At 44.1% G+C, this 27,196-nt stretch overlaps 1 protein-coding gene across 1 annotated transcript in view; it reads right to left on the bottom strand.

Moving 5' to 3' along the window:
- Positions 1-27,196, bottom strand: part of WNK2 (WNK lysine deficient protein kinase 2) — a 379,724-nt gene that overhangs the window by 42,357 nt on the left and 310,171 nt on the right. Inside the window, exons 19-24 of the mRNA XM_007953023.1 lie at positions 14,123-14,844; positions 13,676-13,745; positions 10,688-11,459; positions 6,708-6,922; positions 5,426-5,635; positions 4,551-4,649 (exon numbers count right to left, since the gene is read on the bottom strand). Coding sequence (XP_007951214.1) covers positions 4,551-4,649; positions 5,426-5,635; positions 6,708-6,922; positions 10,688-11,459; positions 13,676-13,745; positions 14,123-14,844 — 2,088 coding nt within the window. The remainder of the gene's footprint in view (positions 1-4,550; positions 4,650-5,425; positions 5,636-6,707; positions 6,923-10,687; positions 11,460-13,675; positions 13,746-14,122; positions 14,845-27,196) is intronic.

The following is a 27,196-nucleotide window of genomic DNA, read 5'->3' as shown; positions in this document are numbered from 1 at the left end:
CCTGGGTTCCACGGGAAAACGAAGATTCTCCCTGTGGGGCTTCTTGCTGCATTGAGCCAAAGCCCTCCATGACCAAAAGCCACTTCAGCCAAGCTTTCCCTGAGGGCTCAGGCTGTAAGGCAGGAGATGGAGGTTTTCTTCAGCTTTCTGGAGATAAGCTAAGTTTTCCCTGTCTCTCCCAGAGGTGATTGGTGGTACCATTTCTGGGACAAGCTTCTTCATATCTTGTCCAGCAGCTGTCTGGAGATCCACCCACCAAGCAGGCTTGAGGAGGTCCTGCTTCTGGCTGCCAGCTGCATGGGAAGCCCACAATCCATCTGGGTCTCAAGCCACACTCGAGGAAGGTGGAGCCCTGCTTTACTTTGCCCTCCACTTGTCCCTGAGAGTAGTACCACCTGGATGGACATAAACACAGAGCCTTCCTCTTGGTGTTGGCAGACAGCCCTGCCCTTCCTCTGGCTGAACACTATGACCCAATCTTCAGGAGTGAATGCAGAGAACACCACAAGCATGAGTTCTTCAAAGCATGGGTGCATCTGACTAGGACAGATTGCTTAGAAAGTGGGTCAGGCCTGAACAATTCAGTTTCATTTTCTGTATTGCAGTGTTCAGATACTGACTGAGTTCACACTGAACAGTAGGGGAATAGCTACCCAAGAAACAGCATAGCCAGCTCATTCCCAGAAGGAGTAGCTCAGGGCACTGCCCTCCTCAAAGAACTGGCTGGCCCCTGAGCTCAAGCCAATCTTGTCCATCTCCATGACAACAGAGACTCAGTTTCACACTGGGGTTGGCAGTGGATGCTTGTTTCTAGTACTGGAGAAAAATGGGTGATGCCAAAGCACCACTTAGTGCCTCTAAGATTGAGCAACCTAGTTCTCAGAGGAGTACCAAACACTGCATATAAAGAATGAAGTGGAAATAGGGCTTGACTTGGCTCATCCAGGTATGACTTGCAGAAGTTTATCATCAGCCCCAGGTCAAGCTACCACACGACTCATGGGATTCAAGACACATACCTACAGAATAAAACATGCCCAGCCTTGCACCATCCCCACAATCAACTGCAGATCAGACCATTGTGATCCAAACAGTTTTCACCAACTGGTATTTGGAAGTAGATCACCAGGCCTTTCTATGTTAGTCTGGAAGCTCTGTTGAACCTGTTCAGCATCCTAGCAACAGAAAATCCTCCACTGATGGGTGGTGGCTATGAAAGCTGCTGACAGATATGTGAAGTAAATGCAGACTGACATTAAATGCTTCCTGCACATGAGCAAGGACTGGAAGCACATCAGTATCAGCCTCTGGGTAAATGAGGAACTAAAACAACAGGGTACCGAAAGCTTCTGACCAGCATATAACAACCCAGGACTCCATCTTGCTTCTTTTATGTCACTTCTTCCTAGATCTTCATGACCTCATGACAGTCCCAGGCTTTCCCCACCTCTTCTAACCACTGTAGAGGGGACTTATATGATCAGCGTCATGGTCGTGTAGCCCATGTGACATGAGGCTAAGGGCAAAGAGGAGCAGGTTGCCAGGCTGCTGTGGCTGGCTGAGGTCTGTGTCTTTCCCAGGGCCTGTCCCACCTGCTGATCACAATCTTCCAGGCCACACTGTGACTGCCCTCCAGGCCCACCTGGACAGATTAAGTGGCTTTGCTATCTGTAGTACTTCCTCCTGACAAGGGTTTAGCCTGGCTCCTGGGGCCTCTACCACAGAGAGGTAGTTCCCAGGCCATCCAGAACCATCTGCTGCTCTAATGCAGCTTCACACTGGGTACTGAGATCCCTGGCAACCCCAGCTTTCTCAGACGTAGCCTTATCCAGGTTGTTTCACCTCTGTGCTTCATGGAGCCATGATATTTCTGAACTTCAGAGTTGAAAAAATTTTGTTTTACAGTGTCTCTTCCAGGAAGCGGGAGTGTCACACAACAAGGCAATTAAACTGAAAATGTTATGTAGTCCTTATAAATCGGCCAGGTGCAGAAAGCTGGCTTCCTTGCCTGTAGCCAAGACCTTCGACTCATGCACTCCCACTACTACAATGCCCAGTCTCTGTTCTTTCTGCCCTGCCCCCATCTCCCTTTCACCTCTTTAAATCCAATTCACCCCTGAGACCTAGTGTACACCTGTCTCCTTTGCCAAGTCTCCCTGGCTCTCAAGCTCTCATGAAGCTACCACTTCTCTGGAGCTGGCAGCTCCGAGTTTTGACATTCATGCTCAGTATTCTCATAGATGTAAAGTTCTGAGGCAGGCCCGTGGTGCCTCTTCTCTTTAGGCCCTGCCCTTGCCAGCGTTTGTACAGAAGCCAGCATAGAGTGGCACAATGAAAATTTCCCAACTTCCCCAGTCCAGAGAACCTGGAACCATGGCACTGTCAAGGACTCAGTTCTTGGAACAAGCGGGGGTCCTGGCCACTTCCCAATGCAGCAGCAGAGTTTGGTCAGGAGGCCCTATGCCTGTCAGCCAAGTGTGCACAAACTCTCTAAGTCCACAAGACTGAAGGCAAGAGGTGCCCAGGGCAGAAACACCACCTGCCAAAGAATATCAACTCAACCAAGGCTTGCTAAGAAGAGGCTGGGCTGTGAAAACCAGAAATACCATCAACTCTACAACATTTGAGCACTTGAACAAGGCCTGAAGACTGCCTGCCAATCCAGTAAGGCTGCAGAGCTGAAAGCCCACCATCTTTCACTGACTGGGACCACACCTGCTGGGTGCTCCTAAACCTTGCTTTCCCCTTTTCTTTCTTCCTATCCACAGGGACAGCAGTGAGTCCTTTGTCCATGGATGCTTCAATTTAAAAAAGAGAAAAACAAAGTCTCGATGATAACGAATGGTAAACAAATGAAAACCCTTTAAAACAATGTGAGTGGAAAGGTGGCATTACGACAATCTCAGCAGTGCATCACACTATCCCTGCTGGTGATTTTACCCAGAGTTCCCAGAAAAACCACTGTGTGCCCTGCTCTGCTTCTACTGAGGTATAGGAGCTACCAAGCAGTGAAGGTAGGCACCATCTGTTCTGGAGACCCTGGAAGCCCTGGAGCCCATGAGGCCTGTGACCACCTGCAGCCAATGGGTGGGGAACACAAATGTCAGTTGGCAAGCAGGTGAGCTGGGCTGAGACTATAGAGGAGGAAGCTTCCAGAGAACACTGTACTCAAAAGGCTCTCTGTTCCCTCCCACAACTCAGCTAAGCCACCAACCAACTGCCAACACGGGGCACCCTACTCCGTAGATAAAAAGTCATTTGTCTAAAAGTGAAAATGCTGGGGCTTCTTAAAGCATTTCTAAGTGGTCCGCGTGCCTTTGATCTGTCTGTCCCGGAGGATGATGAGCCATGTGGACTCAGATGGGGTGACCAGGCAGATGTGAATGCACACTTCACTCATGGGTATCTACTGTGGACGTGGCCTCTGGGTCCCCACAAGGACAATGTATCTTTATTGTACAAGCAAAAAGCCATGTGCCCCAAACCAGCATGTCCATCCGATTGTTAAAAAGCTTAATTTTTCTGTTAAAAAACAAAAACCTTAACATTCTGTAACTTTGGATTCATTTGCCAATCACTCTGAGGGTTGAAAATGAACTACACAGTTGGGAATGGCCCCACATACGGGCAACATTCTTAACATGGAATAACTGTGATGTTCCACAGTATCTGCAGAAGATGGGAATTGGGTTTAGAAGAGATCTGAGGAACTGCTTAATTGACTTCATCTCTGAGGTCACAGGAAAATACACCGAGTGAAGTGCTCCAGCTAGAATACGTGGGGGACTGGAGGAGGGCCGGCACACTTCTGGAGGAAGAGCCATGTGTCTGGGTTGTCAATCACATCTTTTAGGGTTGAGAAAAGCAGAAGGCAACCAAGAAGGTAAGTGGGTGGTCAGATCCCCTGTGAGGGGAAAGTAGATGTGGAGCATCCTAGCTGGAGCACCATCCTCTCAGCATTCCCACATGCAGGGAGTGGGGCAATAAGGAGAAACAATACTGTAGGTTGTTGTAATACAGCCCTGGTACAGAAGTTATACCCTCCAGTGACCTTCTAGAATTGTATCGGCTTGCTACATGCATGTCTTCATAGTCCAAACATGTGTGAAAAACACCATGCGTCTAGAGACGGTTGGGGTTGTCTTTTTGTTGTCGCTGGAACTGGGGACAGCGGACATGTATATTTGCCACAATCGCAACAGAAAAAATTACGTCCAACATAAAAAAAATTAAATAAATGAGTGACAAAATACAGAGGGCCTTGGTATGTCTGAGAGATGGGGTGCCTCTGCCAAGAGGCAGGTGTCTGCACATGCTTTGGCACCCAGGCACGAGCAAAAGCATGTGCACGAGACTTCTGAGGGCAGAAAGGATGCCGTCATCCAAAGGAAGAGGCTTGGGGCTGTTCCATTTGATAGTGATGGGTGAGCTCAATGGGGGGAGGAAGGGGAAGGCACCTGCCAAATGTTATCACAGGTACCAATGGAGACAGAAAAGAGAAAGAAACCAAGGGCCAGGAGGTGATAAAATACAAAAGAACAAATACAGACAGATGGACAAAGACACAGGTCCACTGAGGAATCGGGCACGAGGTTTGCTACTAGATTTATAGGCCACTCTCTCAGACGTTTGGTGGGAAACCGTCCAGCCTGCAAATGAATATAAAGGGAAAAAACAAAGAGACACTTATCAAGTACAAGTCACTGCGACCCTACGTCCTACCATACCACCAGTCACATCAGCTTTGTTACTTAACATCCATGGCTGCACCTAGCCCAGCCCAAAGGACCAAAGCCACTGACCACGTAATGGAAAGGAGGCAACGGTAGGAGCAAAAGAGAAGTGAGCTCTTAAGAGGTGAGGGGAGTGGAAGCTGCATCAGAATCACCAAGGTTTCTTTTGATAGAGGTGGTGAAGAGAGTGGGTGAGTGCTTTATCAAGCAGCTGCTATCATCCATGGCAGTGCTGGAGAGAAAGCATTTCCATCTCAAGGTCAATCTCCCACCCAAGAGCCTGGCCCTCTGAGCCAACTTCCTGAGCACAAGGCCCAGGTGTTTAAGCACTGCACTGGGAATGGGCAGGGCAGGTGAGCCAGTGACTAGGAACCACCGTAGCAAAATGGAGAGAGGTGCCTCGCCTGACTCCCCTGGCTGACTCCTCTCCTGGTCATTTGGCTACACTTCACCATCCTGGTGGCTCCCCTAGGCTCATGCTAGCCAAGCATGACCTCCTGTGGAGCCACTCGAAGCAAGACTGGGTGATGGCTGGGCAATTCCATTCTGTGTATTCAGAGACTAATATTTTTTAAGTAGCTGCTCAGCAGACCTACTGCAGCTCCATCCTTCTATACATATTGGCTTGCTCCTGGGGACACCACTGAAGCCCTGGGCTAGCACATGCTTGAGAGTGGAAAGCTGGGAATCACCTTGGCCATGCGCTCCGCCTCCATCACTGGCTAAGCCGGAGCAGAAGTCAGAAGACAGGGAGGCTCTCACAGAGCAGGGCTGCTGAGTGTGGACTGCCTTGCCACATGGGTCTGGAGCCGGGGGTGCCGCTGGGCTTTCTGCAGCAGGCCCTGCTCCCCCTTGGGTGGGGTCCTTAGCAGGAGGGCCTCTGCTGCAGTCTGATAAGTGACCTGGGCGAGGAGAGAGGGTGACAGGTACGATGAGGCACTGCTGGCAGAAGCGCCAGTGCAGTGCTCATCTTTGTCTCCCTGTTATTTGCTGGGTGACCTAGGGGAAGCTCTTTTGCCCATGGGCCCAAGTCCCCTGTATGCAATGGACACACAGCTATAGTCCCCATACTGGAGTGTTGGGAAGGTTAGACAAGTGACCACAGTCTCCACCAGTCATAAATCCAAGGCCAGAGATTCTTACTCTGTGATTTGCTCAAGTGCATACCTTGGTGCAAAGTGGGTCTATGCATCACCTCCTTTTGACACCCTCATTAACTCCAGAATTGACACTGGCACTGAGGTCATGTCACTCATGCGTCCTTGTGAGTGTGGCCCACAGGCTTCCAGCAACACCAAGAGAAGGGCTCAGTATACGTCAACAACACTGCTAACTGCAACATGGGCTTTGGTTCCTGGGCCTGAGTCTCACCACAGAGCTCTGGAGCTGTGGCTGGCAGAGCAGGAACAGCATAAAGAGCTTGCAGGACCCCTAAAATGCAAGTTATTGGGCTCTTGCAGTTTGGAGGCCAGGCCAGCACACTTACTAATAGGATAGCATCACTCACAGAGCTGATGGTCCTCATTCATACTCCTCCCACTTATCTTCGATGCCTACAGACACAGGCCAGCTAAGAAGATTAGAAATGGGAGCAGAGGAACAGACCTGTTCTCCACAGTGCCCCACATTGATGAGCAGCAGGGAGCCCCTGACCACCCCCACCCAGCTCTGCAGAAACCATGCCTGAGATTAAATTGCCAGCCTGAGGGGCTCCCACCCCTATCCCTTATAGTCATCCCTCTTCACACAGAGGACACTTGGCCCAGGATTCACTTGGCCTGCAATGTCTTCCCCAGCTCCAAGTAAAGGAGACTTACGAAGAAGAAACTCCAGACCCTCTCCCAAGGCCTGGAAGATATCAAAGCCTCACTGAGCCTAATCTCCCAGGCTCACTGGGGCCCCTCAACCCACCTCCCAGGCAACATTATCATTCAGCCCTGCCCACCAGGCCAGTCAGGAGGAGCCCCTGCCAACCTGTGCTGGACGCCACGACTTTGAGCTGCTGTACCAGGGGGTTGAGTAGTTTCCCGGCTTTCAGTTTGCTCTTGCTGGTTTTCCTCCGGCGGCCAGTGGGCGGTGCTGTGTGGAAGAAGCCTACGTTGGGGGGCAGTGGTTTGCCTAGGCGGTGGTACAGGGCCTCAATCTCCTGCTTTTGCTGGGTCTGTAGCTCTGAGATTTCCTTCAAGTGTCTAAAGGAGAGAGGAGGGTCAGAGAGGGAGGCAAGCAGGTTTTCCCAGCCATCTCAGACATCCATGTGCCTTCCATGAAAACCAGCAGAAGACAGGGGGAAGGACTGGGAGAACGGGCTAGCTGTGGGTCTAACCATGTCTTAATGTGTGCCATAAGAGGGCAGTTTCCAGTACACTGAAACCAAACAGGCACCACATGGGCCTCCACATCCACTTGCCTCAGGACACTGAATGGGTGAAGCAGAGTCTGAGTAGCCCCTGATGTTCACATATGCAAAACTGTGCCACTGCCACTGTTTTTTAATGGGGGAAGAATGGATGACTTCATGCTTGAAGTAAAAGCTCTAAACATTAACACAGGTAGGAGTTGGGGAATCTCCTACTTGGCTTTTGTAGAGCCAGACACACACCCGTGGTGCCATGAAATTCCTTGTACAGCCTTTGCCCTTGGTTTCTGGAAAGTGACCTTAGGGTATTTTAGAAATTGTTGCCTGTCCCTGAGGATTTACTTTTTCCAAGTTTGGCAAAAGGCCCAGGTAGGTAATTGACAGAATGTTTGTAATAATGACAAAGGAGCCAGAGGACTGGCTTATAAAAGTCCTAAAACACAGAGGCTCAGAGGGGACTTCCAAAAAAATGAGTTAATTAGGAGGGATGCAGCAGCCTTTGGACACGAAGTCTGGTGAGCTGGAAACCCTCCCAGATCTGGTTAAGAACTGTGCAGTAGAGAGCAGAGCTGTACAGAAACAGCAGAACTGAGAGTTATACTGATGAAGAGCTTAGGGGAGAGAAGAATAAAACAAAGTTGTTCTGGCTGTGAGAAAAACTGTTTAAGAGCTGTACCAGCAGGGGGCATTTTCCTCCAGAGAACTGTCATTGAGCATTCCTTGGTTGAAAAGATTCCTGGATGGTGAGAGGGATCTTGGTTCTTGGGAAGGTAAGTATGTCCTCATGAGATGCTGAGGCTCTAAGCTGGGACTTCTCCTGGACCTTGCCCTATGTATATCTTCAGTTATTACACTAAAACTGTTGTTGCAGGTATGGTGTTTCCAGTGAACTCTGTAAGTCATTCCAGTGAAATATCAGACCTAAAGGGAGTAGATGGAGCTAGGTCTAAAGTACAGGGAGTGTGACAGGTGTCTGACCTAAGCTCAGGTGGCTAAGAATGAGAGAGAAGGGCTGCATGGGCGGATGAGATCAAATGGCCACAAAGCTCCCAGCCTAAGGTCTGTACCTCTTTAGCATTATTTATACAAGTTCAACACTTCCTCCTTTAAGGTTAGGATCAGGTGTTTGCATGGTTAAGCATGAAGAAGAAAGCTCTGATTTTACCTTTAGCATCTGCCATACTTGTTTTACAAAAATTACTTTTCTGTAGCTATTAAAAAAAAAAAATCTGAGTGGTTTTCTCTCTGTAAATGCCAAGAGAAAACAGCAAAGTATTGTTGCATCCAATTAACTTTTGAAAAGAGGTGTGGTATTCCAAGAGTGTGAGCTGGTGGACACATAGGGATACTGGATCATCACAGGGAAGGAGCATTGATTCAGAACAACCTCAAGGAAGATCTCTACTTTAAAGTATGTGGTCTCCAAAATCCAGCCTAGTTGCTGTTTCCTTCCTTCCACCCTCCCTTGGCAACAATGTTACAGAGCCTGACTGCAAAGTGACTTCTACCCAGGGGCTCCTCCCTTGCTTGTTCTGAGCTGGGTCCTTGCCTGCTCTCAGGGCAGTATCTAGTAGTCTGCAGTGGTGCTTCTCAAAGCAGGGATCTGGGCCAAGTGCCAGGCTCCTGGGAGCTTGGCAGGAGATCAAGTCCCACCCTCCTCCTGAAGCAGCAGCTCTAGGGTAGGGCCTGGTAACTTGTGTTTGAAAAGTCTTCAGGGTCTTCGGATGTGTCCTAAGGTCTGAGAACCAGTACTGGATGTAACCAAGTCCCCTCAATTTAGGTTCAAAATCTTACCCCAATCTCTTCTCAGTTGTTGCCCTTTAATGGGTTCCATGGCTGTTCTAAAACTACAGGAGAAAACCTGAACTCACTTAAGCTGGCCTCCCATTTCTTCCTGTTTTTGAATCCAGACAGGCTGCTATGGCTTCTATTCACATGCTTTTTGAAGCCTCTCCTATCTCTGGATCCCCCTACACTATGGCTCCTAGAGTGTACAGACTGGCAACCCAATCCCATGCAGGCTCTTCTTCAGAGAGTACAATTGCTTCTGTTACCCATTTTCTCACATCCAGACTCTTCTGCTACCTCCTATCTCCTCACAGCAGCCAGCATGGCCATGGCCTAGCACTCAAACCTGTTCCTGGACTACAGTCCTACTCCCTACTCTGGAAGCCTCACCTCCCCAGTAAGACAAGCCCATGTGAAGGTCATGGCAGGAGTGAAGGAAGCTTTGTTCAGAGCACTTGACAGAGCCCTTGCCTCAGCCCTAGGAGGTTCCGAGTCATGCCCATTGTGAACGTCCTGCTGATCCTCCCACCTGACTACACCAGGCCCTTCTGAGCATCTCTGAGACCAGCAGTCATGCATGTCCTCCTGTCATCCTTGGTGTCTACAGTTTCACCTCTGATGTCTACAGCTTGGCCCCTCTAGCTTTTGTGTAGCACTTGGACAGGTGGGCACTCTTAGATATCTATAACAGAAGGGTAGTGGGAAAGCACAGAGCAAGAGTCATTCAGTGGCAGAATTCTCACCTTCCATGTAGTACAGCCAGGTTTGATTCTTGGACAATGTACTACAAGGACAGCCACCACCACCACCACCCATCTGTCACTGGAGGTTTTCATGTTGCTAGGATATTCAATGGGAGCTCTGGTAGCATAGTGCCTAAGGCACTTGACTGCTAACCAGAAGGCTGGCAGTTCAAACCCACCAGCTGCTCCTCGGAAGGAAGGTTGGGCAATCTACTTCCGTAGAGATACTACCTCGGAAACCCAAGGAGAGGTCGCTATGAGTCGGGTCCGACTTGATGGCACATAACAACAACAACAGGATATTCAACAAGTTTCAGCAGCTTTGACTAATATAGGCTAGGAAGAAAGACCTGGCAATATACTTCCAAAAATTACCCAGTGAAAACCCTATTGCTCACAACAGTCCACCCTGTTACATATGAGGTCATCATGAGTGTGCTCCAACTCAATGGCAGCTAACAAGTTGGAGAGTGCAGAGCATGTTTGGTTTCAGCCACATATTAGCAAAGAGGAGGTAGGAATTAGTGCCTTCTACTTATTTCTGCTATTTCTTAGCCCATTCAAAGGACACGCAAATCAATCACCCCATTATGACAGACACTGGCTCTTCTCTTACTCTTCTCTCAGTACCTACCACACCTCAGTACCTGCCTCCTACTCATAAAAAAAGTTCAGAGTTGTCTGTACCTTTCCAACCCCTGGACCACAGTGGGGTGGGATATGCCAGACGAAAGCATGAAGGCAAATATGCAAGTGACCCTGCTCAGACTTTACAGCTGAGTGTGGAGAAGGAAAGTACTAGATCCAGCAGGAAGGCATGGTAAGGAGAGGAGCAACCCCCCCATGAAGAAACAGCAGAAGACAGGGAGCTGTCAGCCAGCCTCAAGGGGGTTCTGGGTGTGGGATTCCCAAGTAAGCCTGGGTCCTTCCCCTGCCACCCTCACCCTGTAGTGCCATTAGAAAGGACCTGGCCTGGGCTTCCTGTAGTCCTATTTACCAAGTCTCCCTAACATCACGCAGCTCTGACCACACCTGTAGCACAGGTATAGCCATGCCTGTACACGTACTTCTCACGCAAGCTCTGCAGCTCCTTCTTTATGTCGGCATCCTCAAACTCTGAGTCATTGTCACTGCTGATGTAGGATGACTGGGAGTGGAAAGAGGTGACACTGATGGTGGGGATCTTGATGCTGGGTCGACTGGGTGTGTCCAGGCCCAGTGAGCCTGTTTTTGAAGACCTATGAAGAAAGGCAGTGGCCTTCTTGACGAAGTCATTGGCTGCACTGCTGCTGCTGGGCAGGGACACCTGCTTCTGCACTGAAGGCCTCCTCTGTAGGCTCTCATCCCCAGAGTCACTGGATACGAGTTCGGTGGCACCAACATCAATGGAGGAGGCTGTCTGCACACGGCGTACTGCCAGTTTCACATCAGGACTGGCAGGCAGTGCATCCAGGTATACATCAGGCGGGGCTGAGTAGCGCAGGCTATGGGATGAGGCTAGGGTTAACTCGTCCTGCATGCTGACCACTGAGAAGCGGCCCACAGTTTTGGCTGGTGAGCTGCTGTTCTCCTGCCCTGGTTGCTTTTGTGGGGAGCCTGAGTCCAGGCAGCTGTGTGCCTGAGAGTGGCCAGCTTCACCCTCTGTGGCCAGCATCCCTGTGGAGTCCTGTGTGGGCTCAGCCGAGGTATCCCTGGGGATCTTGTCAGCCCAGCCTGGGTGCTCCAAATGTGTGGGGACCACTGAAGCTGAGGCATCCTTGGGAGGAAGCAAGGAAGGAAAAGATTCAATGTGAGCACTAGGGGAGGGCAAGCCCAAGTGATTCAGTCCCATTATCTCACCTAAGGATATGTCTTACCTGCAGGTGGCTGAGTACAGTGGCCGGGTCTAGTGCTGCCCATCTTCTGGGACCCAGGGTACTGCTGAGGGATGGCTCTGTGCATGAAGATGGAGAATATCACTCAGGGATGCAGGGAAGCAAGGGCAGGAATGGCATGAAGGGAACCCTGGGATGCCAGGCAATATGCCTACTATGATAGTTATAGAAACTAAGGCAATGTTTCAGCTCTGGGACAATTGGAGCAGGGTCACTTCACTGTTGCTGTCTCTGTTTTCTCAGCTAGAGAGCAGGGATAAACCAGTTGTCGAGTATACTCCAACTCACGGCAATCCCATGTGTGTCACAGTAGAACTGTGCTCCACAGGGTTTTCAAGAGCTGACTTTTCAGAAGCAGATCTTTGAGGCTTTCTTCCAAGGAGCCTCTGCATGGGCTCATACTACCAACCTTTTAGTAAGCAGGTGAGTGCATGAGCTGTCTGCACTGTCCAGGGATTTCTAGAAAGTAGGAATACGACACAGTATTTCTGACTAACTTCCCCAAAGTCCACAGTGGTTAAGCACTCAACTGCTAACTGAAAGGTCAGTGGTTCGAACCCACCAGCAGCTCCACAAGAGAAAGATGTAGTAAGTAATCTGTTTCTGTAAAGATTTACAGCCTAAGAAACCCTATGGGGGCAGTTCTACTCTGATTGATAGGGTTGCTATGAGTTGGAATCAATGGCAATGAGTTTTATTTTTATTTTTTGCCCAGTGTCCTGTAGAGTGAGCAAGAAACAGAAAGAGCTAGAGTGTGGGAGCACTGGCCCTACTGAGACCCTTACAATATGCAGAGATTGGTGAACAGAGCAGGGCTTATCAGCCCTGGACTGAGATGGTAGCTGGGGTGAAAATGGTGGAGAATTGGAAGCAGGAGCCATCCTGTGGCTCAACTGAGGTGAGATGGAGCTGCCTGTGAGGCTTGGAGGGTTGCCTGAAGCCCCCACTGGAGGTAAGACTCCTGTGCACAACCTCTTTGTGGATCTGTGATGGAATCTTAGTCTCAAACCAGTTCCTCAGGATACTCTGTCCAGTCTCTCTTGTGGAGCTCAAACCTGTGAGTAATGTTTGACTCTTCTTCCAACTGCACCCCTCTATTTCTAGACAGCTCTGTTTACCACAAAGGTTCACCTTTTCCAAATTAGAATCTGTCTCCTTAGCATTCCTATCATAAGGTCTACACTCTGGGAGGTGTGGACTTTGGAGTGGCTCCATCTCCTAAAAGATAATGAACCTCCCTGAAGCTTATTTCCCTCATGTGCATAAGGTCAGAATTGGACAAGATGGTACAGCATAGTTAAGGCTCAGAGTGACCTTCAGGGATGGTCCTTCCTCTCTACCTTCCTTCAAGGCATTTCTACTTCAGTCCTCTGATCCTTCATATCCTCAGGCTAAACATAACACTTCCTAGTTCTCAAGCATTGATCAACTCTAGGTGCATCCCCAGTCCTTCTGAGTGTACCATCTAGAGGCAAAAGCAGCAGCCAGGGAATCAGTCCTTGCTTTGTGAACATAGCCCAAGCTCAGGACCTCACTGCTAACATACACCAAGAAGATGGTCTTGTTACAGGCTCCCTAGGGCTGCTGACTCTTATTTTACCAATCCCCCAAGAAATTCCAGACTGAGAAGGAACACTATACCTCAGAAGGTCAAATCAGATCCCATGGGCTGAAGACATTGGGTATTCAGATAATGAAATGAGAACCAATGCAAAAAGTTTCCACAGACTTTCACAATACCCAGGATGAATACCCTGGAGTAACAGAAATCCTGCCTCCAGGATTATCTCAGATGGCCCCAGCCCACTGCTGCTTCATCTAGCTTCTAAAACCCACAGCCCCACTCTCTCAAAATACCTTGGAACCCTAATATTTTGAAGCCTTGCTAAGAAAGCACAGGGGAAAAGAATGGTAGAACACTCATTCTTCAGCAAGTCCAGAAGGGCCAAGACAACAGCTCCCCACATTATCCTAAATGCCCAACCACTGCTCTTATTTCTCTCCTTAGTGTGATTATTGGTTTATTCTAGAACTCAATGGGTTTTAATTAGAGTTATGATGACTCTTTGTTACATCTCAAAAACATTGTGTCTGTATAAAACAGAGGGCACTTTGAGGAACAGAGGTGAGGACTGTCAGCACCCCATACCCAAGCAAGCCAGTGGACCTTGATTTGATTACCTGTTACTGTCAAAGGCTGCCGCTGTTCCAGCGCACCCACTTGTCTTATTGCCATTTCTGACTTTTCCAACTTCAGGAAGCAACAGAAAAAGAAAACATCATGAGTCTTACTTGTTAACATCTCCAACAGCTAAATTATGCAGTCATTTCTTCTTCTTGTCTCTGAGGGCTGGACTTCATCTCCCAGACCCTCCCCTTCAGGGACCCCAGTCATACCACATAGGGCACAGGACATATACATACTGGGTGGACTATGTCACCACATGCAGTACCCTCATGCTGAGCCTCTATAACTGGCCTTCCTTGCAAATGCATGTGGGCATCCTGACCCAGCAGGGGCAAGAATGGAGCCTTGGGGCTGGCTGGTGGAAATTCCTGCCTGCTCCAGCTCTTCTACCTCCTCCACCTTCCCTCCCTTTCAGGCTTCCAGGTGCACAGGCCACTCACCATGGGCTCAGGCAGCAGGGTAGGACCTGGGGGCACATCGGCCAAAGCTGAAGAGGGAGGCTCCAGGGTAAAGTCTCTGTCGCCCAGCTCGACTGGGGTCCCTGCCGAGGCAGAGGATGTGGGGATGTGCTCCTGGTAGAGCAGGGTGCGTAACTTCTCATCCAGGCTCTTGATGGTGTTGTCCACAAAGCCCACCCTGGGGGGTGGCCCTTCACTATCAGATTCCATGGCCACAGGGGGCAGAGTGGGGGCAGTGGGCCCCAGTGGGGGGCTGGGGAGCTGAGAAGTGGCCAGGTCAAGGGGGCTGGGCTCAGATGCCAGTGATGGCAGGGGCTCTCCCCAAGTGCTTGCTTCCAGGGCTGAAGCTGACTCCCCCAGATGTTGGGTACAGGGTTCTTGGCTGGAACCAAGGGGCTGCACAGCACACTGGGTATCAAGGGTCTCCATAAGCACTGGGGGCATCTCATGATCTCTGCCCAGCCCTGGAGGGGTGCCAGCACCTTCTGCTTGGATGGTAGACCCTGTTGCTGGCTCTGGCATGGTGGTGGCTGCTAGCAATGCTGTGTCTTGGGGTGAGTCAGTCACAGGAAAGGAGGATGGTACCAAAGGGGTAAGTACACTGCTAGTGGGGTCATTGAGGCCGGCATGGTTCAGAAGCTGTGGGCCAATGAGGGGGCCAGGTGGCTCCTTTGAGGATAGCGGGTCTACACAAGGAATTGGATCTAGAAGAAACAGAAATATACCTTTGTGCCAGCCTTCTCTGTGTATCTTCCCTTTCTTGGCCAAAAGGATGGTATCTTTCATCTGGCCTCTGCCCCAGCACACTCATCCTTCCTTTGTTTCTCCAACATGCAAAGTTTGTTCCTGCTTGGGTTTTGGCACTAGCTGTCATCTTGCTCTAATGTTTCCCATAGGTCTCTGAGTGGTACTTCCATCACACCTACAGGGCTCTGTTCCAATATTATCCTCTTTCAGTGTACTGGTGCCACCATCCCTCCCCCTGCCATCCTCTTTTGTTTTTTCTTTAACCCTTAACTTGCAGATATAACCTGTTACCTGTGTACTGTATGTCTTTCCAAACCCTTACCACTATAAGGTAAGTCCCATAAAAACATGGTTTTTGTTTACCTTGTATTTACTAGACAGCAGATGGAACAATTTTTTTTAATGAATTTGTAAAATTAATCAGTATACGTAGTGAGCTGCATAAATTCCTGTCCCAAGGAGTGAGCAAGGTCTTCCAATGACTCAGACACCCAGCCTTTGGTAAATTTAGAAGTATGGAACATAGGTGCTCTGCCAAGGTTGGTAAATGGTCCTCCAGAGAAGAAGGTTCCATGGGCAAGTAAGTTTGAGAAACATGCAATGAAGCACAGTTCAAACTGGAAATCAGGACATTTCAGAGTCTTTACTATACTCATTTGAATGGTCAATATCCAAGAGGAAAAGAGAAGATGCTGGGTTTCCCAAACTCATTTGGCTTTGAGCCTTTTTTTTATTATTTTTAAAATTTAAATTGTGGTAACATATATCATTTTAACCATTTTTAAGTATAGAATTCACTAACATTAATTACATTTACCATGTTGTATAACCATATCTATTGCCAAAAGTTTTTCGACATCTCATACAGTAACTCTGAACACTGTAAGCAGTATCTTTTCAACCACCCCTTCCCTCAGTCTCTGGTAACTGCTAATAAAACTTTGTCTCTGAGCATCAGCCTATTCTGGGCATTTTATGTAAGTGGGATCATACAACAGTTGTCCTTTTGTGCCTGACTTACTTCACTCAGCATTATGTTCTCAAGGCTCATCCACGTCATGTTGTTGTTGTTGTTGTTGTGTGTCATCGAGTCAGACCCGACTCATAGTGACCCCGCCTTGGGTTTCTGAGGCAGTATCATTATGGAAGTAGATTGCCCCATCTTCCCTCCGAGGAGTGGTTGATGGGTTTGAACCACCAGCCTTCTGGTTAGCAGCCAAGTGCCTTAGGCATTATGCTACCAGAGCTCCTTCATCCATGTCATAACATGTACCAAGATTTCATTTCTCTGTATCATTGAATAATATTCTCTTTATGACAGAATAATAAAATAAAATGTATATACCAATTTTTGCTTATCAATTCATCTGTTGATAGATATTAGGGTTGTTTCCACCTTTTCGCTATTGTGAATGATGCTACAATATTAAGACTTTATAATGTTAGGATGACAGTATACCCAAAGTGATCTACAGATACAACACAATCTCTACCAAACTTCCAATGGCCATTTTTTTTTTTTTTTTTTCAGAATGGAAAAGCTGATTCTCAGATTCATATGGGATTTCAAGGGGACCTGCATGGCCAAAATAATCTTGGAAAAGAATAACAAAGGATTACATAAGAGTGCCCTAAATTAATAGGAGCTCTGGTGGTGTAGTGCCTAAGGCATTTGACTGCTAACCAGAAGGCTGGCAGTGCAAACCCACCAGACACTCCTCATAAGGAAGGTTGGGTGATCTACTTCCGTAGTGATTCCACCTCAGAAACCCAAGGAGGGGTCACTATGAGTCAGGATCAATTCAAAAGCAGTTAGTCTGGTTTTTGGTTTGCCCTAAATTAACCTAGGACTTCTGATGTGAGATGGCGGCTATGCTAAGGTGTGAGGCTAAACCTCCATTCTGAATCAAAAGTAACCTCAGCATCAGGATGTAATTCCTGTAACTCTCCATTGTACCTTGAGAAAGTTCCTTGGTAAATATTTCCTGGAAGCAATGTAATTTTGCTTGCTTACAGGTTTTGTTGGCTGCCTAAGAAGCCAGGTCCCAAACAATTTTCAGAACAGATGCTTACTCAAAACAAACTTGAGAATTATGCATGTCTTCCCTGCAGTTACACTAGGAGGGTCTCACAATTGAGACCAGATGTACCCAATTTAATGATTATTTTGTAACTTAAAATATATATACATACACACACACACACACACACACACACACATGATCTCCTACCAATCAGATATACTCAATTTTGTAGCCATTACCTAAATGTCAACCAATCACTGATTTTTTTATTCAATTTCCTTACATAAATTCTCTGGAGTTCCACGTCCAAGATGGCAGACTAAGCAGACATACTATCAGACCCTCTACAACAAAGACTCAAAATCAAGAGAAACAACCATGGGTAAAAATTCTGGATCCCAACGCTTCAAAGGAAAGGATAAAGAAGCAGATCAAATACTGATGAGAAAAAGAGACCAAATAAAAACACAGAACAAGGAGCAGTAAACTGCTAACTAGCACAGTGTAGCCATTTTTAATTATTGCAAGGAGCATTGTGATCAGAGCAAGAACCAGGTAACTGCTCCACTTGTCCAGGAATGCACCAGCACTCACACTGGTGTCCCACCCACATATACTATCCCACCTACAGGGCGAGTGCCACTATCTGCTCCAGCAATACTGGACCAACAACAGACTGTGGGCAACACCCACCCAGCCTGCCCTCAGCTGCTCTGCATGATCAGTAATCAGCGACTTGTGCTCACACTCCCACTTGTTACTAAATCTGCCCAGAAACAAGTGGTAAGTCCCCCAGTGCTGCCAAACTAGGAACCAGAATAAAATGATTGCTCTGTTACCTGGGCATATTAAAACAGAACAAAACAAAAAATCAGGGTGACGCAAACAACATATATCAACAAAGTAATATAATAACACTACAATGTCTTGGAGATAAAAAACAACTTTAAATCACAGGAAAAAACAATATATGGTGCCTCAAATAAGTGAGCAAAGTGCAGGGCCAGAAAATCTTCCTGAGGAAAGAATGCTAGTGGAATTACCCGAAAAGGAATTCAAAAGAATTATATTTAGGTACCGTCAATGGATTAAGAGAAAGTTTGAGCAAACAACAAGCAAAATCAAAGATAATACAGACAAAACTGTACATTTTTTTTAAATAAAAGAATTGACAAAATAAATGGAAAATTAGAAACCATACAAAAACAGCAAATAGAAATCCAGAAGATTAATATTAAAATTTCATAAATGGATAATGCATTAGAAGAAGAAAAGAGTAGAAATGAATCAATGGAACACAGAATTGATGAGATTGAAGACAAATCTCTTAACACCTGTCTGCTGGGGGAAAAATCAGAAAAAAAGAATTAACCAAAATGAAGAAAGCTTAAAATTCATTTGGGACACCATGAAGAGGACTAACTTACCAATGATTGTAATTCCAGAACAGGAAAAGACAGAGAGAGGAAAAAAACAGCACTGAGAAAATTACTGAAGATTTGTTGGAAGAAAACTTCCCTAATATCATGAAAGATGAAAAGATATGCATTCAACAATCTCAACGAACCTTAAATAGATTCCAAAAGAAAAACACTAAGACATATCATAATCAAACTTTCCAAAATCAAAGACAAAGAAAGAATCCAGAGAGCAGCTCGACAAAAACAAAGTTACCTACAAAGGAGAGCCAATAAAACTAAGCTCTTATTTCTCAGCAGAAGCCACACAGGCAAGAAGGCAATGGGATGAAATATATAAAACTCTGAAAGAAAAAAAAATTGCTAACCACACATTATATATCTAGCAACACTGTCTCTCAAATATGATGATAAAATTGGGACATTGTCAGATAAACAGAAATTAAAGAGAATTTGCAAAAAATCAGACCAAACTTACAAGACATGCTAAAGGGAGTCCTCTGGACAGAAAACAACCAGAGATTAAGACATATGGCAACATCACCTACAACTCAAATGAGAAATAGATTTGTCAAAAAAAAAAAAAAAACCAACAACTACAAGATGGGAAACAGGGACCCAGAGATCCCAATTTGTAAATAATGATAACAATAAAGCAGAAACAGGGAATAAATGTCATTACAGAACTTCCAAGTAGAGAGGAAGGCAAGACAGTATTAAGATAGAATGGACAGCTTTAAACTTGGGAAGATAATAATAAATTACAGTGTAACTTCAAAGATAATAACCTTCACACCAAAATAGATGAAAACCATAGTGTCTCAGAAAACATTAAAACAATAGAAACTCCATAAACAAAATGAGTTCAGCACAAAAGAATATAGGGAACAAACAAATCATCACCACCACACACACAAAAACAGGAAAACAGCAAAAGTAAATTCATACCTATCAATAACTACATTGAATGTAAAAGGATTAAATGCATCAGTCACAAGTAGCAGAGTGGATAAGAAAACAAGACTCATCAATACGCTATCTACATCTTAGACTCAAAGACAAAAATCAGCTAAAAATCAAAAGTTGGAAAAACATGTATCAAGCAAATGGCAACCAAAAAAGAACAGCCACGGCACTATTAATTTCTGATAAAATGGACTTTAAAGCAAAAACCAGTATAACAGACAATAAAAGGCATTATATAATGATTAAAGGGTCAACTGAACAAGAGGACATAACCATAAAAAATATTTATGCACCCAATGAAAGAGCCCCATAGTATATAAATAAAACATTAATAGAATTGAAAGGAGAAATTGACAATTACACAATAATAGTAAGATAATTTAATACACCACCTTCAATGAAGGACAGAACAACCAGAAAGAAATAGAACAGAGATACAGAAGATTTAAACAACACAATCAACCAACTAGACTTCATGGATGTATAAAGAACACTCAGTCCAACAACAGCATAATATACATTTTTTTCCAGCACACATGGAACCTTCTCCAGAAGAGACCATGTAATAGGCCACAAAGCAAGCCTCAATAAATTTAAAAACATCATAATACTACAAAGCATCTTCTCAGATCATAATGCTATAAAATTAGAAATTACCCAAGGAAAAAAATCAAATATATGGAAACTGAGTAACACCCTACTTAAAAACTACAGAAGAAATTAAAAAAAAAATTCTTGACTCAAATGAGAATGAAAACACAACATACCAAAATCTGTAGGACTCAGCAAAAGCTGTGCTCAGAGGACAATTTATAGCAATAGAGGCACACATTTAAAAAAAGAATAAAAATGAACACTTTAACCCAACATCTCCAAATATTAGTTCTGTCCTTCAGCAGAAAATAAATAAATAAATAAAAACCTACAGTCACCAGAAGAAAGAAAATAACAAAGATTCCAGCAGAAATAAATGAAACAGAAACAGCAGAAAGAATTAGCAAGACGAAGTTGGTTCTTTGAAAGGATTAATAAAACTGGCAAGCCATTGACAATTTTAACAAAGGAAAAGAAGAAAATGCAAATAACACAAGTAAGAAATCAAATAGGTGATTCAAAATGGAGTCTCGTCGGTAATCACCACGCTACTTCCCTCTAGCATCTTAGTGTTTGAAAAACTAGGTACAGCAATTTGAATTACAGATTTTGGTGCTCTGAACAGCTCACTGACTCAGAGTGCACTAAACTCAGGGGAGTGGAATTAGAAAGGAGAAAGGGACAGGGGAAAAAAAATCCTGAGGAGTGCCAACAAGCAGCCAAGAAAGGCCATCAGAGACCTCCCTGGGTTAAATAAGACACACCACACCAGCATACCAGCAATCACCCCAAGGATCTACCTTCAGCACCTGATTTTATTGGTAAGTTGGGTCAGCACCTGATTTTATTGGTAAGTGAAAACAGGCATGGCCAGCACCACTGAAACCCAAGCAGAGAGTCCATTGAGGCCACAAGAGGGCAGGCCCGGGGAAGTGCCCCTGCAGCACAACACCAATCAAGTTTGGATCAGCTCAGTGGTACTGAGGAGCCTGCACTTGACTTGTCACTAATATTGGAACTACAGGTTGCATGGGCACTGGCCTGGCTCCTGTGCAGCGGGAACTGAGTGGAACTATGGTGCCGCGGGTGGGTGGACCCTGAGAGGAGCTCCCGTGGTGGATCATGATCTGGGCCACTGTCGTGGGCAGGCAGGCTCAGAGAGGAATGTCTGAGATGGACAGCAGAGCCGGGCAGTTCTCTTGGGTCAGTTTTTGGCACCGAGGAGCTTCAAAGCAGGGTTTTTGTATGTGTCTGAGCCTGGTGAAAAGTGGTGACCCCTTAACAACTGGAGATTTTCCTGAAATTGAGCTGCAGGTCTGTGAATAACAGTACATCATCATCATTAGCAGCCTGCTAAAAGCCCTAGAAACTGCCCCTAGCAATGTGGAGCTTTCCTTCTTTCTCTCATCCGCTCCTACCTTCTCCACCAATACTCTCACTCATCCAATAGAAGAAACCACATTCAGCCACCATAATACTTCCTGGTTCAAATTCTAAACCCTCTTTACAGCAAACAGAACCCATATCCACATTCCACATAATGATTCCACCATCACAAAGAAAACTGCAGAGCAACCCAGCATACCTGAATTAATAACTAAAATAAATAAATAAATAAATACACCAGCTTCAACTCTTCAAAATATTATATCATAAAACCAAGACAAAACAAATCAATACATAACCAACAGTTAAAGACAACCTCAAAATGTCTAGGAAATAACAGGTAACCTCAAATCAAACAAAAAAACAGGACAAGGCATTAGAAGCACAACCACAAAAAAAGGTCATTTTGGTCCTCAGTAACATAGAGGAAGAGGAGGTAATAGAATTATCTGAGGAGGAATTTAGAAGATATGTTTATAGAGCTATCCAAGAGCCTAAGGAAACCCAAACAGAATCAAGAAGAACACAGACAGTTCCCTGGAATAACTCAGGAAAATCATTCAAGAACAAAACAACAAGATTAATGCACAATCAGAACTCATACAAAAACAGTAGTTAGAAATCCAGAAGATGAATATCAAAATTACAGAATTACACAAGACAGTAGAAGCACAAAAGAGTAGGTTAGAACTGGCTGAAGAATGCATATCCCAACTGGAAGACAAATCCCTGGACACCAGCCTGTACGAAGAAAAATCAGAACAAAGATTTAAGAGAAATGAAGAGAACCTAAAACTTATATGGGATGACATGAAAAAAATAAAATAAAATAAGACTCATTGGAATTCCAGAACAAGAAGAGGCAGAAAAAAACCACCAATAAAATTGTGGAAGACCTGCTAACAGAAAACTTCCCCCATATCATGAAGGAAGAAAACATATTTGTCCAAGAAGCCCATAGAATCCCATATAAAATAGATGCCAAGAGAAAAACACCAAGGCATATTATAATCAAACTCTCCAAAACCAAAGACAAAGAAAAAATTTTGAGAGGTGCCCACGACAAAAGAAATACTACTTATAATAATCAAACAGTTAGGCTGAGCTCCAATTACTCAGAAGAAACTGTGCAGGCAAGAAGGCAATGGGATGGCATATATAAAACACTGAAGGAAAAGAACTGCCAACCAAGAATGCTATATCCAGCAAAATTATCCATCAAATATGAGGGTGAAATCAAGGCATTCTCAAACAAACAGAAATTAAGGGATTTTGTGAAAACCAGACCAACCCTACAAGAAATACTTAAGGAAGTCCTTCCAATAGAGGACCAACAACAGAGATCAACAAAATCAGGATATATGACATCAATACCAAAACCAAATCAGAAATAGAAACTCATAATAAGACCATAAAACATTGTACACTAAAAACCAAGGAAGTCAATCAGCACACAACAGCAACTAACCTATCAGAGGAAATAAAACTTCTAGGTACAAACGTCCAAACGGAGAGGAAAAAAGGACAATGTCTTCACAGTACACACTGTTCTAAAAATGTACACACAAGAATGTACTCCAAGGTACCCACAGAGAAAATAAACAATCCCCCTAAGCAATTCCAGAAGGAAGGAAAACATATGGGTTTAATAAGCACAAAACCAACAATAAAGAAGAAAAGGGAGAAAGCATTAGGCAACAAACAGAACTCAGCACAAGAAAGTACATGGGCCAAAGAAACACCAACAACACGACAAAAAAAAAAAAAAAAAAAAAGACAGTACTTATCACTAATTACACTCAATGTGAATGGACTAAATGCACCTATCAAGAGAAAGAGAGTGGCAGACTGAGTCAGAAAAGAAGACCCATCGATATGCTGCCTATAAGAGACCTACCTTAGAAACAAAGATAAAAACAAAATTAAGAATTAAGGGATGGAAAAAAAATATACCAAGCCAAAGGTAACCGAAAGAGAGTAGGAGTGACAATATTAATTTCTGATAAAACAGACATTAAGGTGAAAAACATCACAAGACACAAAGGACATTGTATGATGCTTAAAGGGTCAATTGACAAAGACGTTACAATAATAAATATTTATGCACCCAATGAAAGTGCTCCAAAATAAGTGAAGCAAATATTAACTGAATTAAAAGGGATGACAGACAACTCTACAATAGTTGGAGACTTTAACACACCACTTTCAAACAGGGACAGATCAACTAGAAAAAACTCAACAAAGATACAGAAGAATTCAACAATATAATCAACCAACTCGACCTCACAGGCATATCCAGAGCATTACACCCAACAAGAGCACAATTCACATTCTTCTCTTGTGCACATGGATCCTTCTCTAAAATAGACCATATGTTAGGACATAAAACAAGCTTCAATAAATTCAAAAGCATTGACACATGACAAAGCATCTTCTCAGACCACAATGCTATAAACTTAGAAATCAGTAATACAAAAAGCAAGGAAAAACCATCAAGCATATGGAAGCTGAACAATTCACTGCTCAAAAACTACTGGGTAATAAACAAATAAAAACTGGAAAAAAAATTCCTAGAAACAAATGAGAATGAAGACACATCATACCAAAAGCTATGGGACACAGCAAAAGCAGTACTCCGAGTACAGTTTATAGCAATAAATGCATACATCAAAAAAGAGAAAAGAAACAAAATCAACCTTCTAACTCATCAACTCCAACTAGAAATAGAACAACAAAAGAATCCTACAGTATCTAGAAGCAAGGAAATAAGGAAGATCAGAGCAGAAATAAATGAAGCAGGAAAAATAATAAAACACAGAGAAAATCAACAAAACAAAAAGCTGCTTCTTTGGAAAGATTTAAAAAAATCGATAAACCATTGGCAGATCTAACATAAGAAAGTGAAGATCCAAGTCATAACAATTGTAAACGAAAAGGGTATCATCACTAACTGAACTAACTGAAGTAAAGATACTGACAGAATATTATGAAAAACTACTGCAACAGATTTGGAACGTAGAAGAGACGGACATATTTCTAGAATCACAAGACCTACCTAAACTATCCCAATTGGAGAGAGAATACTTGAACAGACCTATAACAAAAGAAGAAATTTAACAAGTCCTAAAAAAACAAAACAAAACAAAAAAAACCTTCCCACAAAGAAAAGTCCTGGCCCTGATGGCTTCACTGGACAATTTTATCAAATATTCAGAGAAGAGCTCAAGCTATTCCAGAACATAGAAAAAGAAGGAATACTCCCAAACTCATTTTATGAAGCAAGCATAACACTAATACCAAAACCAGGGAAAGACACCACTAGAAAGGAAAACTACAGACCAATATCCCTCATGAACATAGATGCAAAAATCTTTAACAAAATGCTACCCAACAGAATCCAACAACATGTGAAATAACTAATACACTCAGACCAAGTGGGATTTATACCAGGTTTACAAGAGTGGTTCAACATCAGAAAAACAATCAATGTTATCCACCACATAAACAAAACAAAAGAAAAGAACCATATGATTATATCAATCGATGCAAAAAAAAAAAAAAAAAGCATTTGATAAAATCCAACATCCATTCCTGTTCAGAACTCTCAGCAAAATAGGGATAGAAGAGAAATTCCTCAACCTAATAAACGGTATATATGCAAAGCCAATGACCAACATCATTAATGGAGAAAGACTCAAGGCATTCCACTTAAAAATGGGAATCAGAAAGAGATGCCCTCTATCACCACTTCTACGTAACACTGTATTGGAAGGCCTGGCCAGGGCAATAAAGCAAGAAAGAGAAATAAAAGGCATAAAATTGGTAAAGGGGAACTAAAACTATCTCCACTTGTGGATATGATCCAGTACAAAAGAAACCCAATAGACTCAATTTAAAAAAAAAAAAAAAAACTACTACAACTAACAGAGAGGTTCAGCAAAGTGGCAGGATACAAGGTCAACATACAAAAATCAGTTGGATTCCTCAACACCAAAAAAGAGTCCTCTGATAAAGAAATAAGGGAAACAATACCATTTACAATTTGTTGTTGTTGTTGTTATGTGCCGTCGAGTCAGACCTGACTCATAGAGACCCCTCACTACTAAAAAGTTAAAATATCTAGGAATAAACCTTTTGACCAGAGACACAAAAGACCTATACAGAGAATGCTATAAAACACTGCTACAAGAGACAACAAGGGCACTACATAAATGGAAGAACCTACCTTGTTCATGGATAGGTAGACTGAATATTGTGAAAATGTCAATACTACCTAAAGCAATCTACACATTTAACGCAATCCCGGTCCCAATTCCAACAACATTTTTTAAGGACATGGAAAAAGCAATTACTAATTTCATATGGAAGGGAAAGAGACCCTGGATAAACAGAGCACTTCTGAAGAAGAAGAACAAAGTGGGAGGTCTCACACTCTCGGATCTTAAGAACTACTATACAGCCACAGTAGTCAAAACAGCATGGTATTGGTACAATGATAGACAGATACACCAATGGAACAGAATCAAAAGTCCAGATATAGACCTGTCCATCTATGGAAATCTGATCTAAAACCCATTAAATTGGGAAGAGACAGCCTCTTTAACAAAGGGTGCTGGCAAAACTGGATGTCCACCTGCCGAAAAATGAAATGGGACCCATACCTCACCTAATACACACAAACAAATTCAAGCTGGATCAAAGACTTAAATGTGAAACCGAAAACTATAAAATTCATCAAAGATAAAATAGGGGCAAATCTGGGAGCCCTAATTTACAGCATAAATAGACTATGAAGCATAACCCAGAATGTGCAGCAGGTAGAAGAGAAGCTATAGGACTGGGACCTTTTAAGAATTAAATTCTTATGTGAAACAAAAGACTCCATCAAAAGGGTAAAAAGAGAACCTACAGATTGGGAGAAAATATTTGCCTATGACATATCTGATAAAGACTTATGTAAAAAAATCTATAGAAAACTTCAACACCTCAACACCAAAAAGATAAATAACCAAATTCACAAATGCGCAAAAAACTTGAACAGATACTTCACCAAAGCTGATATACAGGCAGCCAACAAACACATGAGAAATCGCTTGTGATCATTAATCATTAGACAGATGCAAATCAAAAAAACAATGAGACATCATCTCACCCCAGCAATAATAGCAAAGTTCAACAGGTCAGAAAATAACAACTGCTTGCGAGGTTGCGGAGAAATTGGAACTCTTTTGCACTGCTGGTGGGATTGTAAAATGGTACAACCATTGTGGCAAACAGTATGATGCTTCCTTAAAAACTGAAAATAGAAGTACCATTTGACCCAGCAATTCCATTGCTAGGAATATATCCTAAAGAGGTGAGAGATAGCACATGGATAGACATACATACACGTATGTTCATCACAGCACAATTCACTATAGCAAAGAGATGGAAACAACCTAAATGCCCATCAATGGATGAGTGGATAACCAAATTATGGTACATGCACACAATGGAATACTATGCTACATTAAACAGCAATGAGGGATACGGGAATCATCTCACAACAATAAGTCAATCACAGAAAGACAAATACTGTATGAGCCCGTTACTGTAAAAAGATGAAGAAGGGTTTGCTTGGGATACAGAACTCACTCTGTAGGTTACTGGGATGGGGAGGGAAAAGGAGGGATTAATTTTGGGCTAGTTGGGGTTCACACACTGACATGGGCAAGGGGAGGAATATATGGAAAGGAACTCTGACCACCATGATAACATTAGGAAATGGGAGGACACTGAATTGTGCACATAAGAGATAGACGACAGATGCCAATGCCAACCATTGTGTCCACAATACTGCATTACCATTAGCACCAAACACCAGGCTACAGATAAACACATAAACACCTGAGAGGATCAGATGGGGGTCAGTGAATAGGAGT

This window comes from Orycteropus afer, unplaced genomic scaffold (assembly GCF_000298275.1).
Source record: "Orycteropus afer afer isolate SDZICR_OR568_19922 unplaced genomic scaffold, OryAfe1.0 scaffold00368, whole genome shotgun sequence".
Lineage (NCBI taxonomy): Eukaryota > Metazoa > Chordata > Mammalia > Tubulidentata > Orycteropodidae > Orycteropus > Orycteropus afer.
Note: the sequence above shows the minus strand (reverse complement) of the source record. Positions and strands in the feature narration are given on the sequence as shown.